Here is a 12839-nt window from a genome sequence, read left to right on the forward strand (position 1 = left end):
CCACACACACACACAGAGTGCACACACACACATGCACACACACACACACACACACACACACACACACACACACACACACAGGCCCTCCTGTCATCCCCCATCCATTCCTGCTACTCAGGACTCTCTTGAATCCATTTCTCTGCAGGCCCTTGACCTAGGTGCCTATTCTGCTGCTCCCAGGGCAGACCCTGGGAAGGATGACCTTGACCATCTCCTTGGGACATGACCAGACCCATCCCCTGCTCCTTCCCCTCAGAGGCCAGCTGCTCTCCAGTGCTCCGGCTAGAAAGGACCTGGCTGGAAAGCACCCCTCCCCCACCCCGCCTCCCCGTGTAAAAAAACAAAAAAACAAAAAAACACGACAGTAGCAGTGGCTAGTGCTGTCCCAGCAGGACCCTGGAAAGGACTTCTGCAGACTTGGAGACAACCAGCTCCTCTCGCTCTGGCCCTGGGGGACAGAGGACTAAGGGGACAGGCTGGGTCCACTTCTCTGGAAATGCAACCAGAGCAGAAGGGCTACTGGAGCGGAGGGGGGGCTTCCCCCAATTCAGCCTGCTGGAGGAAAAGACTAATTGGAAACGGAGGCTGAGAAACTGGAAAAAGCTGACCAGGAGGCTGGAGCAGGCGCCACGTCAAGGATGCCAGGGATCTGGGGGAGAGGGTCCCCCCTTCCCGGAGGCCTGGCCAGGAAAGGAGAAGGGGGTGGCACGGGAGGCCCTTCAAACTCCAGGCCTGGCTCTTAAAGGGCCGGACTCCCCGCCCACCCGCCGGCCCACAGAGCCCCCTCCAGGGCAGTTCTGGGCACGCAGGGTCCCGCCTGGCGCCCCAGGCCGCTTGCTCACCTGGGCAAGTGGGAGGCGGGCCCGGGAGCGCGGCCAGGCCCGGAGCGCGCCGTGCAGCGGGGCTGTGGGTGCGCGGGTCCCGCTGCCACACCGGAGACCCCGCGGCCCGCCTCCCCCCTCCCGCCCAGCGGGCGGGTCCAGCTGTGTTCCATTAGGGCCTGGCAGGTCCCCAGGCCCCTGGAGCCGCCCCCTCACCCCCCACCGGCGCGGCGCGGCGTGGCCGGCAGTCCCCGCAGGCAGGCGCGCGCGCACGGGCGCAGGCCAGCATTCAGCCCTAAGATCTCCGGGACAGGGGAAGCTGGGGACCCCGTGTCTGGCGGGGAGTGGCCGGGGACCCTCCCCAGCGGGCCTGAGGAAGTCAGGCCCCCTCCTCCTGATTGGCTGTGCTGGACTGCCTGGATTACTCAGTGAAGTAGGGGGACCCCAGCCAGCTCAGGTAAGTGAGATGGAGGGGCTGCTGGAAGGCCCCGCCCGGATGTGCTGTGTGATCTGGGGCAACTGTCACCCTCTCTCTGTACCTTTGCTTCTTTCCTTGTAGGAGATAAGCTCTGGCTGAACTCACTCTAGGTCCGACTTCCTACTCCCAAATCTGTACCTTTGACTGAGGTGGCCTCACCTTGGAGTTTCTCTCCTTCTAGCCCTGAATACCACCGACTCCCCCTCCCCCCTCCCCCCCTCCACACACACCTCTCTGGGGTTGGGAGAGTGGAGGCTGGAGATAAGGAGCAGGAAGAGGCCAGGAGCACACGGATGGTCACGCCCCCACATGCATCCACATGCCTCCCCCATGTTGGCAGCCCTACCACTGGCTGGAGACCAGCTTAGGGCTTGACAGACAGAGCGTGGACATCTCCAGGATTTCAGGGGGTGGGGGAAGCAGGGGAGGCAATCCTTCCCTAAAATAAGGGGATGCAGGGGGCTGTTTCAAGATGTATTAACATGGGGGTGGGGTCCTGTCCAGGACTCAGGGAGCTGGAGCATTACAGCTGGAGGGAATGAGGTCAGACTGGCATAAGGACTTCCCAGTAAGAGGCTTCCTGCAGAGGGCCCTGGCTGGCCCTGGCTGGCCCTGGGCACACGCATGCAGGCTGGCACACTGGGGGTCTCAGGAACACACATGTTCCCGCATACCTGTGCATGTGCAGGTCATTTCATGAGCACAGCGCGGCACAAACATCCGTGTGTACGTGCCTGTGTATCTGTGCCCCCTGCCAACACATGCATGCCTCTATGTGTGCGTGTGTGCACTGCCTGTCTCCGAGACAGCCAGATGATGTATAGCTCAGCTGGCTGCTTGCTGAGCCTGTATTGATTTATCTGCACCCATTCATCAGGGTTTAATAAAACTAAAAGACGAGCATCCATCAGCGGCGGAGGTTGGCAACAAGGTCCTGGGCCCCAGTGACCTGTGCTCCCAACCGCCGTACCTGTGGGGGAAGCTTCCTCGGGCCCTGCACAATTCTGTGATGCCTGCCAGGACTCTCAGTCCTTGAGGGTGCTTGGCAGGGCCACCTGGCTGGGCCACGTGCTGCCAGCCAGGTACCAAGCCTGTATGTACCAATACAGAGTGCGAGCTGATAAAATGCTGAAAAAGTTCCAAGCGTCTTGGTAATTAACCTCAGCCTCCGGCCCTCTTGCCCTCCCAGCTGATCCAGCCTTTAGGGTCCTCTAGCCCTCTCCTCAGTCCAGCAGGTACTCGCCCTGATTCTGTGTTTCTGCGACACTCTCCTCTGTCAGGCCAGTGCCTGTGCTACACTGGTGGTAAAATATTTTGAATAGCACCCTGGCCCAGATCCTAACCCAAGACCTACATTTGGGCCTTGGGGAGGGACTGACAGCTGGCCAGATGCTCTACTGCCCGCGGCCGGCGCCCACGCCCCACAGGCTGGCCACTCCTTGCCCAGGAGTGGAGCTGGGCTGTGTGGTCAGGAAGCCACTTCCCAGACTCTCTGCTTTCCAGGTGCTGCGGCTGGGACCTTATCCTGAGGGCCACGATGTGGGCGTCTTGGGCCCCGAGCTTGTGGCTCCTCGGGCTCTGGGCCACCTACAGTCATGGGACAGATCCAGGTGAGATGACCTGGGGGTGTGGGGTTGCCCTAAGCCTGTGACTGTCTCCTTAATGTGTGGGGGTCCTGGGTCCATATGCCACTGTGTGCCTGAGCCACGTGGACTTTCACTTATAGGACAATCGGGGCATCCCCGGGGTTTGCACGTACCAACCTGAGCTCTCGTGGGTTGTCAGTATGTGGGCCTATGCTTCTGTCTACGTGGTTGTATGTCTCTGGGCCTCTCTGTGTTTGCCTCTCAGAGCTGTTCTGTGCATCAGTACCTATTCCTGCATCTCCGTGTATGAGAGAGCCGCCTAGACATGAAATCCAGCCTGTGCACCCCATATGGTTTGGGCTGAGGCGTGTAACTTCCTTACAGAAGGAAGTTCTGGCATGAGAAAGGCTCTGGGCCCTCCGGTCTTCCTCCTAGTGGAGAATCCATCCACAGCTCCTTGCTCCTCCTCTGCCGTGGCTGGCGGTGGATAAAGGGCCCGCCCTGAGGCTCAGACTCTGGATGGGACAGAGGGTGCAGCTTTCCAGGGCCCAGAGCCAGAGGAAGTTGACCGGGCAACTTGCCCTGCTCTGCTGGGTGCCCTTGGGGCTCAGGAGCTCAGCCTCCCAGTTGATCAGAACAGAACTTCTCGAATCAAACTCTAACTGAAAGGAACCAGAGAAACCAAGGCCCAGATGCAGTCCTGCTTGCATTCGGGTGCATGCGATTATCTGCTGGCAGTGTGTCTGCATATGTGTTTCTGCGTGTGTGTGTGTGTGTGTGTGTGTTTGTGTGTGTGTGTGTGTGTGTGTGTTGCTCTCTCCGATAGGTTCCCTGGGGGTTGGGGCAGAGCATTTCAACATCTGTAAGGAATCTGGGCCCGTTGCCAAGGGGTGAGTCACCCACTGCTGCTGCCGATGCCAAAGACAGTGATAGTCTTTCTGTCCAGACCTGGGGGAGGAGGCTTCAGCGGGGTCACCGGGCCTAACAACCCCAGCTTTCTTCCTCGGGCGAGGCAGCCAGGAAGGCCAACGCCCCGCTGCTAGGAGCTCGCTCCACTCCCTGTTGTGTCCCAGCTGTGTTGAGGGCAAAGCCTCCCCGGCCCTCTCTCCTGGAGGAGTGGACTGAGTGGACGGTGGGATCAGAGGAGGCAGACCCCTGGCTGCCACACAGGCCCTCTTAGGGGGTTGGACACCTGCATCAGACGCCCCCTCGCCCTTTATCTCCTCCAGATGCCCTGTCTGGAGCCCCAGAGTCCTGCAGGTTCTCTTGAACTTGTGGTCCCCTCGGGCCCTCGGTCTTCTCACTGCTGTGCGAGGGACTGATTCAGGTGAAAATGTGCCATTGGCTCGGGCCGGAGTCTGGCCTGTTTGTCTGTGTTGGATGGAAGAGGAACCCCAGCCACCGCCGAGAGCCCCTAGTAGCAGCAGCTGCGTGTCGCCGGTGACAGGGACTCCCCCAGACACGCAGAGGCACCTGTATCAGCCCCAGGAGACCGTTCCTCGCCCCTGGGACACTCCTCCTCCACCTCCCATATGGGTGTCCCCATGCTGGGGGGCCATCCCCGGCTCCCCAGCCCTCTGAGTCCCGGCACTGCTGCCCAGCGCTTCCTCCTTGCTCTCGCGGCTGGGCTTCGGGATGTGGTTTCAAGAGTCCTCATCCTGCTCTCGTGTAAACTTGCTCGTGGCCCTGCGCCACCACAGAGCTCTGGGCCTCAGTCTTCCTATCTGCCTATGGAAGGTCTCGATTCCCAGGGAAGCCGGAGTCCAGGGCACACAAGGGAGAGCTTGGCTCAAGTTGCGGGGCAGGAAGCAAATTTGCTCCTTCCTGGGTTCCCCTGGGGGCCTGGCTGTGCAGTGGGGGCAAGTGTCAGCCCCCGGTGCCCCGCTGCCCGCTGTTTTCCAGGTGAAAAGTGCCCCTCGTCCCAGCAAGAGGGACTCAGGTTGGAACACAGAAGTGACTTGACCAACGTGACTGGTGCGTGCTCGTCTCCTCCTGCCAAGCTCCCCTCTGCCATCTCTCTTCCTGGGGGTGGCGGGCTGTACCCGCCTCTCCTTGCCCTCTTCATTTGTTGTCCCCCTGCAGGCTTCAACCTCATCCGCCGACTCAGCCTCCTGAAGACATCTGCCATCAAGAAGATTCGCAACCCCAATGGGCCTCTCATCCTGCGGCTGGGGGCAGCCCCGCTCACCCAGCCCACAAGGTAAAGGTGCCCGGGCGACTGCTGGCAACCACAGCTGACCTCAGCCACACTCCCAAGCCCCTCTGAATGAGGGGCCGAGTCCCAGGGGCTCTCCTGTGGGGCATTTCATCCCGCCCCCCCCCACCTCCAGAAATGAACCCAGTCTCCCCCTTGCCACCGGAGATTTGCAGGGCCAGCAGGGAGGCATGCCCGGTGGCCCTACTCTGGAGGAGGGAGATAGGTCAGCCTCCTGTGAGCACCATGAGGAGCCAGCACAGGATGGCATGTGGCAAGAGTGGCTGTGTGTGGGCCAGAGGGGTAATGCAGAGGGTAGGGTGCTTGCCTGACATGTGGCCGATCTCGGTTCGATCCCCGTATGGTCTCTTACCATCTGGAGTAATTCCCGAGTGCAGACCCTGAGCAACCCCTGAATATTGCCCGGTGTTCCCCCTGCCAAAAAAGAGTGGCTGTATGTGTGTGTGTGTGTACATGTGCACATACATACGTGTGTGCACACATGCCCCGTGTATAAAGGCATGACCTCACAGTCCCAGGAAGACCTAGCACCTCTCACCTCTTCAGCCTCTTCTCTGGACATGTTCCTTTTGCTCTCCTGCTGCTCCAGTCATGCGTGACTCTTTCTGTCACTTTTCAGTGTCCCTTCTCCACCCATCCTGGCCATGTCACTTTCCCCAGAGCCTCCTGGCTTCCTGGGAAACACTCCCCAGAGTTACACTAAGGCTGGGGGTGGGGTTCATGCCTTGCAGAGGTGAGGCTCTGGGTTTGACCCCGGCACTGCAAAAGACTGACAACACAAGGCCAGTCGTGACTTGTAATGGAGCAGTGGGGTCGGGGTTCTGGGGTTCTCTGTGGCTTCACACACCTTCCGACCCCCACTCACGGGTTCCAGGAGGGCAGTGCCCTTCTCTGTCTCACCATCCTTATTGCCAACAGTGCCAGGGGATGGCCGCAGGGTGCTGGATGGGCACACGCATAGGAGGGGAGGCTGGGACCGCCTTGTGCGGCATCGAGGGTCCCGTTGCCGAGCGCCCGGCCCTCCCTGCTCTGCCTGCAGACGCGTGTTCCCCCGGGGCCTGCCCCAGGAGTTCACCCTGGTCCTGACGCTGCTGCTCAAGAAACACACCCACCAGAAGACCTGGTATTTGTTCCAAGTGACGGACGCGGAGGGGTACCCGCAGGTGAGCCAGGACCCCCAGTCTCAGCTCCTGACTGTCCTGCCCTCTCGGGTGCCAGCCTCAGAGCCACCCGACCCACCACACTGAGGCCATTTTCCCAGCTAGGTCCCTGCCCAGGGACCCCAGCCAGCTCCTTCCCCTCCCTCGCAATGAGCTTGCGGACCCCTAAGTTGGCCAGGTGGCAGCCTCGGGGCTCTGAGCGTCCACCCGGCCCCTGGCCCGTGCCCTCCAGATTTCCCTGGACGTCAACAGCCAGGAGCAGAGCCTGGAGTTCCGCGCCGTGGGCCGAGACGGCGACTTTGTGTCCTGCACCTTCCCGGCACCCCAGCTCTTCGACCTGCGCTGGCACAAGCTCATGCTGAGCGTGGCCGACCGGGTGGCCTCCGTGCACCTGGACTGCACCACGGCCTCCTCCCAGCCGCTGGGCCCCCGGCGCCCCGTGAGGCTGGGGGGACACGTCTTTCTGGGCTTAGATGCTGAGCAGGGAAAGCCCGTCTCGGTGAGTGCTCAGTGGGCGTCTGCTTCCTGGGAGCTGGGGGGAGCCTTCTGGAGTTCCTGTCTGCCTGGACCCTCCCCTTCCCCACCGCCCCCCACGCTGAGCTGCAGCCTGATCCCCCTGCCTCGGCATCCCGCCCACCCTGGTCTGCCCCCTGGATTCCTGCCCTCTCCACATGGAGCACTGCTCAGCGCGGAGGCTTCCGTTGCCCCAAGCCATGCACGTCTCCTGCGACCTTCCCGGGAATGCTTGTCTCTGGAGATCCCTCCACCGAGTAGCTAGCTTCTGGGCAAGGCCCAGCGGGAAATGAACCTGAACCCGTGCCTCCGGGCCAGAGGGAATGTTTCTCCCTCTTGCCTGCTTCCTTCTGCTTTTTAATTTTTATTTTTTCGGCAGGGGCAGGGAGCAGGTAGGAGAGGGGGCATACCTGGCAGTGCTCAGGGCTTGCTCCTGGCAGGTCTTGGGGGGCTTGATGGGGTGCCAGGGATTGAACCCAGGTGCCTCCCTGCAGTACTATCGCTCCAGCCCGTGTTTCCTGCGGCTTTGGGTGTCGGCTGTATTCCTGACCTTCTCCCAGCCCAGAGTGGGGGTCAGGTCCTGGGCCTAAGCCCTGCGTGTGCCTGATGGGGCCACACCTCCCCGCCCCGTGTGAGGGCGTGGGGGTGACGCCTGTGTCCCTGCAGTTCGACCTGCAGCAGGCTCACCTCTACTGCGACCCGGAGCTGGTGCTGGAGGAGGGGTGCTGCGAGATCCTGCCCGGAGGGGTGAGTGGCCGCCCGGCTCAGCCCCAGGGCAGGACAGGAAGGCGCTGCCGTGAGGTCTCAGAAAGAAAGGCTGGGACTGGGGGTGGGGGTCTGCCTTTGTACCGACAACAGCCCTTCCCCTGCACTGGACAGTGCCCCCCAGAGACCTCCAAGGCCCGCCGAGATACCCAGAACAACGAACTCATAGAGATCAACCCACAGACTGAGGGCAAGGTCTATACTCGCTGCTTCTGCCTTGAGGAGCCTCAAAGAAGCAAGGTCAGTGGGCAGGGCCGGTGGACATGGGCAGGTGGAGGGTCCTGGGCTTCTCTCAACTGACTGAGGTCTGCCCCCAGGGTCAGTTGGCCGTGCTGCGCACACGCACATGTGTGTGTGGTGGGTGTGTGTGTATGGAGAGGGTGGTGGGGTCTGGGGAGGAGGGGGTGCTTCCAAGCCCCGCCCACCTGCACCACCCCATCAATAGGACGGGGAGAGGTAGGAGGACAGCCCACAGGGGCAACTGACACTGAGTTGTGCCCATCGAGCTTGGGCATTACCCAGGTCCTCAGTGGTGCCTCCCAGACACTTCTGTGGAGCTCAGGCCAGACTGGCATCCCCTGAGCAGGGCTACCTAGAGACAGGCCACGGCACAGACCTGCCCGGCCCGGCCCAGCCCTGGGCAATGCCAGACTTTTTCTATACCCAGAACTGGGACCAGCTGGGGCTTTTAGCTGTGGTGGGGAAGCCCCGTTCTCCCCTCGCCCTGCCCCTCCTGGGCAGCCTCCCTGCGCCCTGGGCATCCTGCCGAGCCTCTGGCCGCAGGGACACAGGGACCCATTGATTCATGGTCTTGTTTTCTCTGACACCACGTGGGTAGGGGGAGGAGGAACCTGTGTGCCAGGGGCCCATCGAGTCATCGGTGGTCTGGGAGTGCCAGCTGTCAGGCTGAGGGGGACAAGAGTCCACACCTCCGCTGGACGCCTCACCCCAGCACAGGCCCAGAACTGTCCCCTGCTCGAGCATCCCCCCTTTACTCTCTCCGCCCAGGTGGACGCGCAGCTGGCAGGGAGAATCAGCCAGAAGGCAGAGTGGGGCATGAAGGTAGATCCGGAGGGTAGGCAGTGAGCCTGCCGGGCCCGCCACCTGCCCTCTGTGCCCCCTACACCGCCCTTGAGGTGCTCTCTTCCCACGCTCCCCCCGCCTAGCGCCCCTGGATATGTGGGTGCCAGGGCAGAGAAGGAAGGTTGGGGGCAGACAACACAGCAGGGCACTCTCTGCTGCCTTGCTCCCGCTGTGGCCCCCTGGCCTTGGTCCTTCCTGTTCTTCCCCATCCTACTTGTTGGCTCCCGGGTCTCATCCTATAGTCCCCAGTTATGTGATTTCCAGCTGTGGCCCCGTTGGGGTGTCCCAGGGGTCCACAGCAGGCCCTGTGCCCGGGCTGAGAAACACGGGGCTGGAACCCTGGTCCCTGGGTATCCCGGGGAGGGCTGTTGGGAGGCCCTGTTCCCAGCCTATCCCCATGTCCTTCTTCCCAGGCCCAGCAGGAGGCAGCGGCCAGCGAGGTAAGCCTCCCCCTTGCACTGGCAAAAACACTCAGCTGAGGAGGGCCAGCACCCACCCTTTGGACGAGGCTTGGGGTGGTAGAGCCTAGGTATGGGAGTGCGGGGTGGCGCCAGAGCTCCTCGGGGTCTGAGCTGGTGCCACTGCCTCTCCTGAGCACGGGTGGGCACTCGCGGCACCGTGCCACCCAGATTCGGGTCTTACTCTGCCGGACTGCTGTGTGACCCCAGGCCTGCCGCCTCCCCTCTCTGGGCTCGTGGGCCTTGCGGGTAGAGGAGGCTTGTTTGGGAGGAATCCTGTCCTTCCACTCACCTCCCACCCCAGCCTGGAGCATGGCTGGAGGAGGGGGCGGGAAGGCAGCTCCTGGAAACTTCTCTCTGGCCTGTTTCTCCCTTTCAGTGCCCGCCCTGTGTGCTGGGGGCCCGGGAGAGCAATGTGAGTGAGTGAACGGCGTGCTTGGGGCTGGGAGGGGGCGTGGCCACGAGGCCGGTGGCAGCTTCCTGCTGGAGGACAAGGGGGTCTTTGTGTCCTTTCATTCCCCCTCCAGCCCATCCCCCAGAGCTGGGCTGGACCCCCACCCTGAGGGCCGGGGCCGGGTGGGTGGGTGGCCGGCCAGAGGAGGCCCCGCGGCCCAGCCCAGCTTTGCAGCCCGTGGTTCTCCAGGTCCTCCTGGCCTCTAGCCCGAGGGAGGGTGAGGACCAGCAGAGGCTGATGAGACCCCGCTCTGATGAGACCCCCAACACACGTGTGGGCCAGCCCCCCTCTGCCCTGCTCCCTCACTGGCCTCGGTCCAGCCTTCTCCTTGGGTCCAGAAGGACAGGGAGCGGGCTCCGTGCAAGCCCAGCTGGCCCCCAGCTCTGCCTCTCCGTGGGCATCCGTCACTTTTTTGTGACCTGCTTTCATCCTCAAGGAACTAAGCCCCTTGGCGGGGGCACCAGGACATACCCCCTCTGTGTCTGCACCTCCCTCTGCCCAATCTTCCTATGAAATCTGGTGACACGAGGGTCCCCAGATGCACAGTAGTTGCCATGGCAACCGAGCAGCCCTGATAGGCTTACAGCTGGGGGTGGAGCTAGCCCAAAGCAGGCAGATTAGAGAAGGTGGGTCCGAGCTGGGGGGGGTGGGGGGCAGCGGCAGGGGGAGGCTAACAGCCTCAGGAGAAAGTCAGCATGCTGCTTCTCCCAGGAGGCAGGCAGGGATGGACTGTTAGTCCAGCCACCCGCTGTGTGATCCTGGCAACATCCTCGCCCTCTCTGGCCCCTGCTGTTCTCTCTCTCCCTGGGGCATAATGCTCTCTTCTTTTCTTCTCAGGTCACAGTCGGCCCCTCTGGCCCGAAGGTAAGTCTCCAGTGGAGACCAGACACTCGGCCCTTCCTGGCAGGCCAGCCCACCCCACAGCAGACGCCCACGGGCTGTGTGTGCAGGAGAGTAGGGGGCTGCTGTGTGAGAGAGTCTTTCGCTCTGCCTTTCCCAGAGCCCGGCCAGGCCAGGCCTGAGCTACAGGCTGCACCCACAAACCCCAGCCACCTGCAACAGCCCCCTCCCCCCGCCCCCTCCGGGGAAGCTGAGGCCCAGCCATGACCGCAGGTGTGAGTGTGTCAGTGGGTGTGTACAGGGCCACCCACATCTCTGGGACACACTGCATGTGTGTGCTCATTGCATGTGTATGTGTGTGTGTGTGTGTGTGTGTGTGTGTGTGTGTGTGTGTGCGCGCGTGTATATATGTGTGTGTAAACTCACACCCAGCAGCCTGATAGCTACATCAGAGCCCATCTGTGAAGAGCCTGCCTATGACGGGCAGAGGCGGAGCTGCTTTCTCATGAGTGTTGACAGTGCCCGGCTCTGTGCCCAGCTCTGTGCCCCGCTCTGTACCTGGCTCTGTACCCGACTCTGTACCGGGCTCTGTACCCAGCTCTGTGCCTGTCTCTGTTCCCGGCTCTGTGCCCCGCTCTGTACTCGGCTCTGTACCCGGCTCTGTGCTCGGCTCTGTACCCAGCTCTGTACCTGGCTCTGTACCCGGCTCTGTGCCTGTTCTCTGTGCCCAGCTCTGTACCCAGCTCTGTACCCGGCTCTGTACCCGGCTCTGTACCCGCTCTGTACCCAGCTCTGTACCCGGCTCTGTACCCAGCTCTGTACCCGGCTCTGTACCCAGCTCTGTACCCGGCTCTGTGCCCTGCTCTGTACTTGACTCTGTACCCAGCTCTGTGCCTGTCTCTGTACCCGGCTCTGTACCCGACTCTGTGCCCCGCTCTGTGCCCCGCTCAGTACTCAGCTCTGTACCCGGCTCTGTGCCGGTTCTCTGTGCCCCACTCTGTACCCGGCTCTGTACTCGGCTCTGTACCCGGCTCTGTGCCCATTCTCTGTACCCGGCTCTGTGTCCATTCTCTGAACCCAGCTCTGTACCCGGCTCCATGCCTGGCTCTGTACCCGGCTCTGTGCCTGGCTCTGTACCCGGCTCTGTGCCCGCCTCTGTACCCACACTCTGCCTGTAGCATCACATTTCTTCCTAATTACGGCTTCGTGAGGTTGGTGCTGACTGGAACCTCATTTTGCTGTTGGAGAAAACGCTTTCAGAGCTAGAGGCTGTGTGACTCGCCCTGAGTCAGGGGCCGTTTCCACCACTTCTCTCCTGCGTGCCCATGCACCCCTGACCGGCATGCTGGGGAAGGGGGGGCAAAGCTACCCTCCCCTGAGACCAGCCAGTTGCCAAATAGGGCCTGTGGGGTGGGAGGGCTGCGGACACCTGTGGATTCCCTCTGCAGATGCGCCGAGCACTAACTTGGGGAGCACCTCCTCAGGACTCCCCTTTCCTCTTCATTCCCAATCCCCATCTCTGGGTCTCCTGTGCAGGGCGGGAAAGGTGAGCGGGGCCTGCCGGGTCCCTCAGGCCTCAAGGGAGAGAAGGGAGCCCGGGTAAGTGCTGCACCCCACCCCCTGCGGTCTCTCCTCCGTGCCCCGGTGAGCCTTGGGTCAACCTCATCCTCTCAGCCCCAAATCTGCAGCCTGGCCCACAGGCAGGGAGGAAGAAGGGTCTGGGGTCTCTCCAGCGGGTCATATGTGGAAACTCCTTTTATCGGGGGCACGTGGGACCAGGACTCCTAACACGCGCCCGTCCCCCTTGTCCCCCTGCTCAGGGCAGTGACTGCATCCGAACCTCCCTGGATGCGCCGCTCCAGGTAAGGGCCACTTCAGGACGGGCAGGGACAGCTCCGGGGAAGGGCGACCCGGCCTGCTCCTGACTCCCCGTCTGCCTGTCTCCTCAGTGCGCAGAAGGTCCCAAAGGAGAGAAGGGGCAGGTGGGAGTAATGGTGAGTGCAGCGCAGGGCGGTGGCTGCGTGGGGTCTGGCCCTGCTCGCCTTCCTCCCCTCACCCCTTCATTGTGTCCTGCCCTTGCCTTAGGGCCCCTCCGGACTCCCGGGCTCCACGGGTCAGAAGGTAACAGGTTTGCGGCGGGGGTCGGGTGGCGGGTGGAGGGTAACTCTGGGGTCCTGCAGACCAGCCGGGGGAACCCTCAGAGGTGGTGGACGCAGAGTGGACATTCTCTCAACCCTCCATTCCTGCCTGCCTGGAGTGGGGTGGCCCTGGCGGCTTGAATCTCTTCCTGCCACCATTTGTGTCACCGGGTGACCGAGACCACGGGCCTGGGGGGCAGCTGCCCCGTCACTCGCCCCTTCCTCCCCCAGGGCCAGAAAGGCGAGATGGGGGTCAGTGGCATCAAGGGCTCACCTGGAAAGCCAGGCCGAGATGTGAGTGCACGGGGGCCCACCACCATCCCCACTG

At 62.4% G+C, this 12839-nt stretch overlaps 1 protein-coding gene across 2 annotated transcripts in view; it reads left to right on the forward strand.

The window, feature by feature from the left end:
- Positions 1-628: 628 nt before the first annotated feature.
- COL16A1 (collagen type XVI alpha 1 chain) overlaps positions 629-12839 on the forward strand; it is a 47259-nt gene continuing 35048 nt past the window's right edge. Inside the window, exons 1-17 of one of the 2 annotated variants that reach the window (XM_055139520.1) lie at positions 629-1278; positions 2803-2909; positions 4788-4859; positions 4968-5085; positions 6140-6263; positions 6493-6759; positions 7440-7520; positions 7653-7778; positions 8547-8600; positions 9035-9061; positions 9459-9494; positions 10371-10397; positions 11910-11972; positions 12194-12235; positions 12323-12367; positions 12459-12494; positions 12743-12805. In XM_055139520.1, the coding sequence (XP_054995495.1) occupies positions 2837-2909; positions 4788-4859; positions 4968-5085; positions 6140-6263; positions 6493-6759; positions 7440-7520; positions 7653-7778; positions 8547-8600; positions 9035-9061; positions 9459-9494; positions 10371-10397; positions 11910-11972; positions 12194-12235; positions 12323-12367; positions 12459-12494; positions 12743-12805 (1254 nt within the window). In that variant the 5' untranslated portion in view covers positions 629-1278; positions 2803-2836. The remainder of the gene's footprint in view (positions 1279-2802; positions 2910-4787; positions 4860-4967; positions 5086-6139; positions 6264-6492; positions 6760-7439; positions 7521-7652; positions 7779-8546; positions 8601-9034; positions 9062-9458; positions 9495-10370; positions 10398-11909; positions 11973-12193; positions 12236-12322; positions 12368-12458; positions 12495-12742; positions 12806-12839) is intronic. The other variant, XM_055139519.1, reaches the window with a different exon arrangement.

This window comes from Sorex araneus, chromosome 5 (assembly GCF_027595985.1).
Source record: "Sorex araneus isolate mSorAra2 chromosome 5, mSorAra2.pri, whole genome shotgun sequence".
Taxonomy (NCBI): domain Eukaryota; kingdom Metazoa; phylum Chordata; class Mammalia; order Eulipotyphla; family Soricidae; genus Sorex; species Sorex araneus.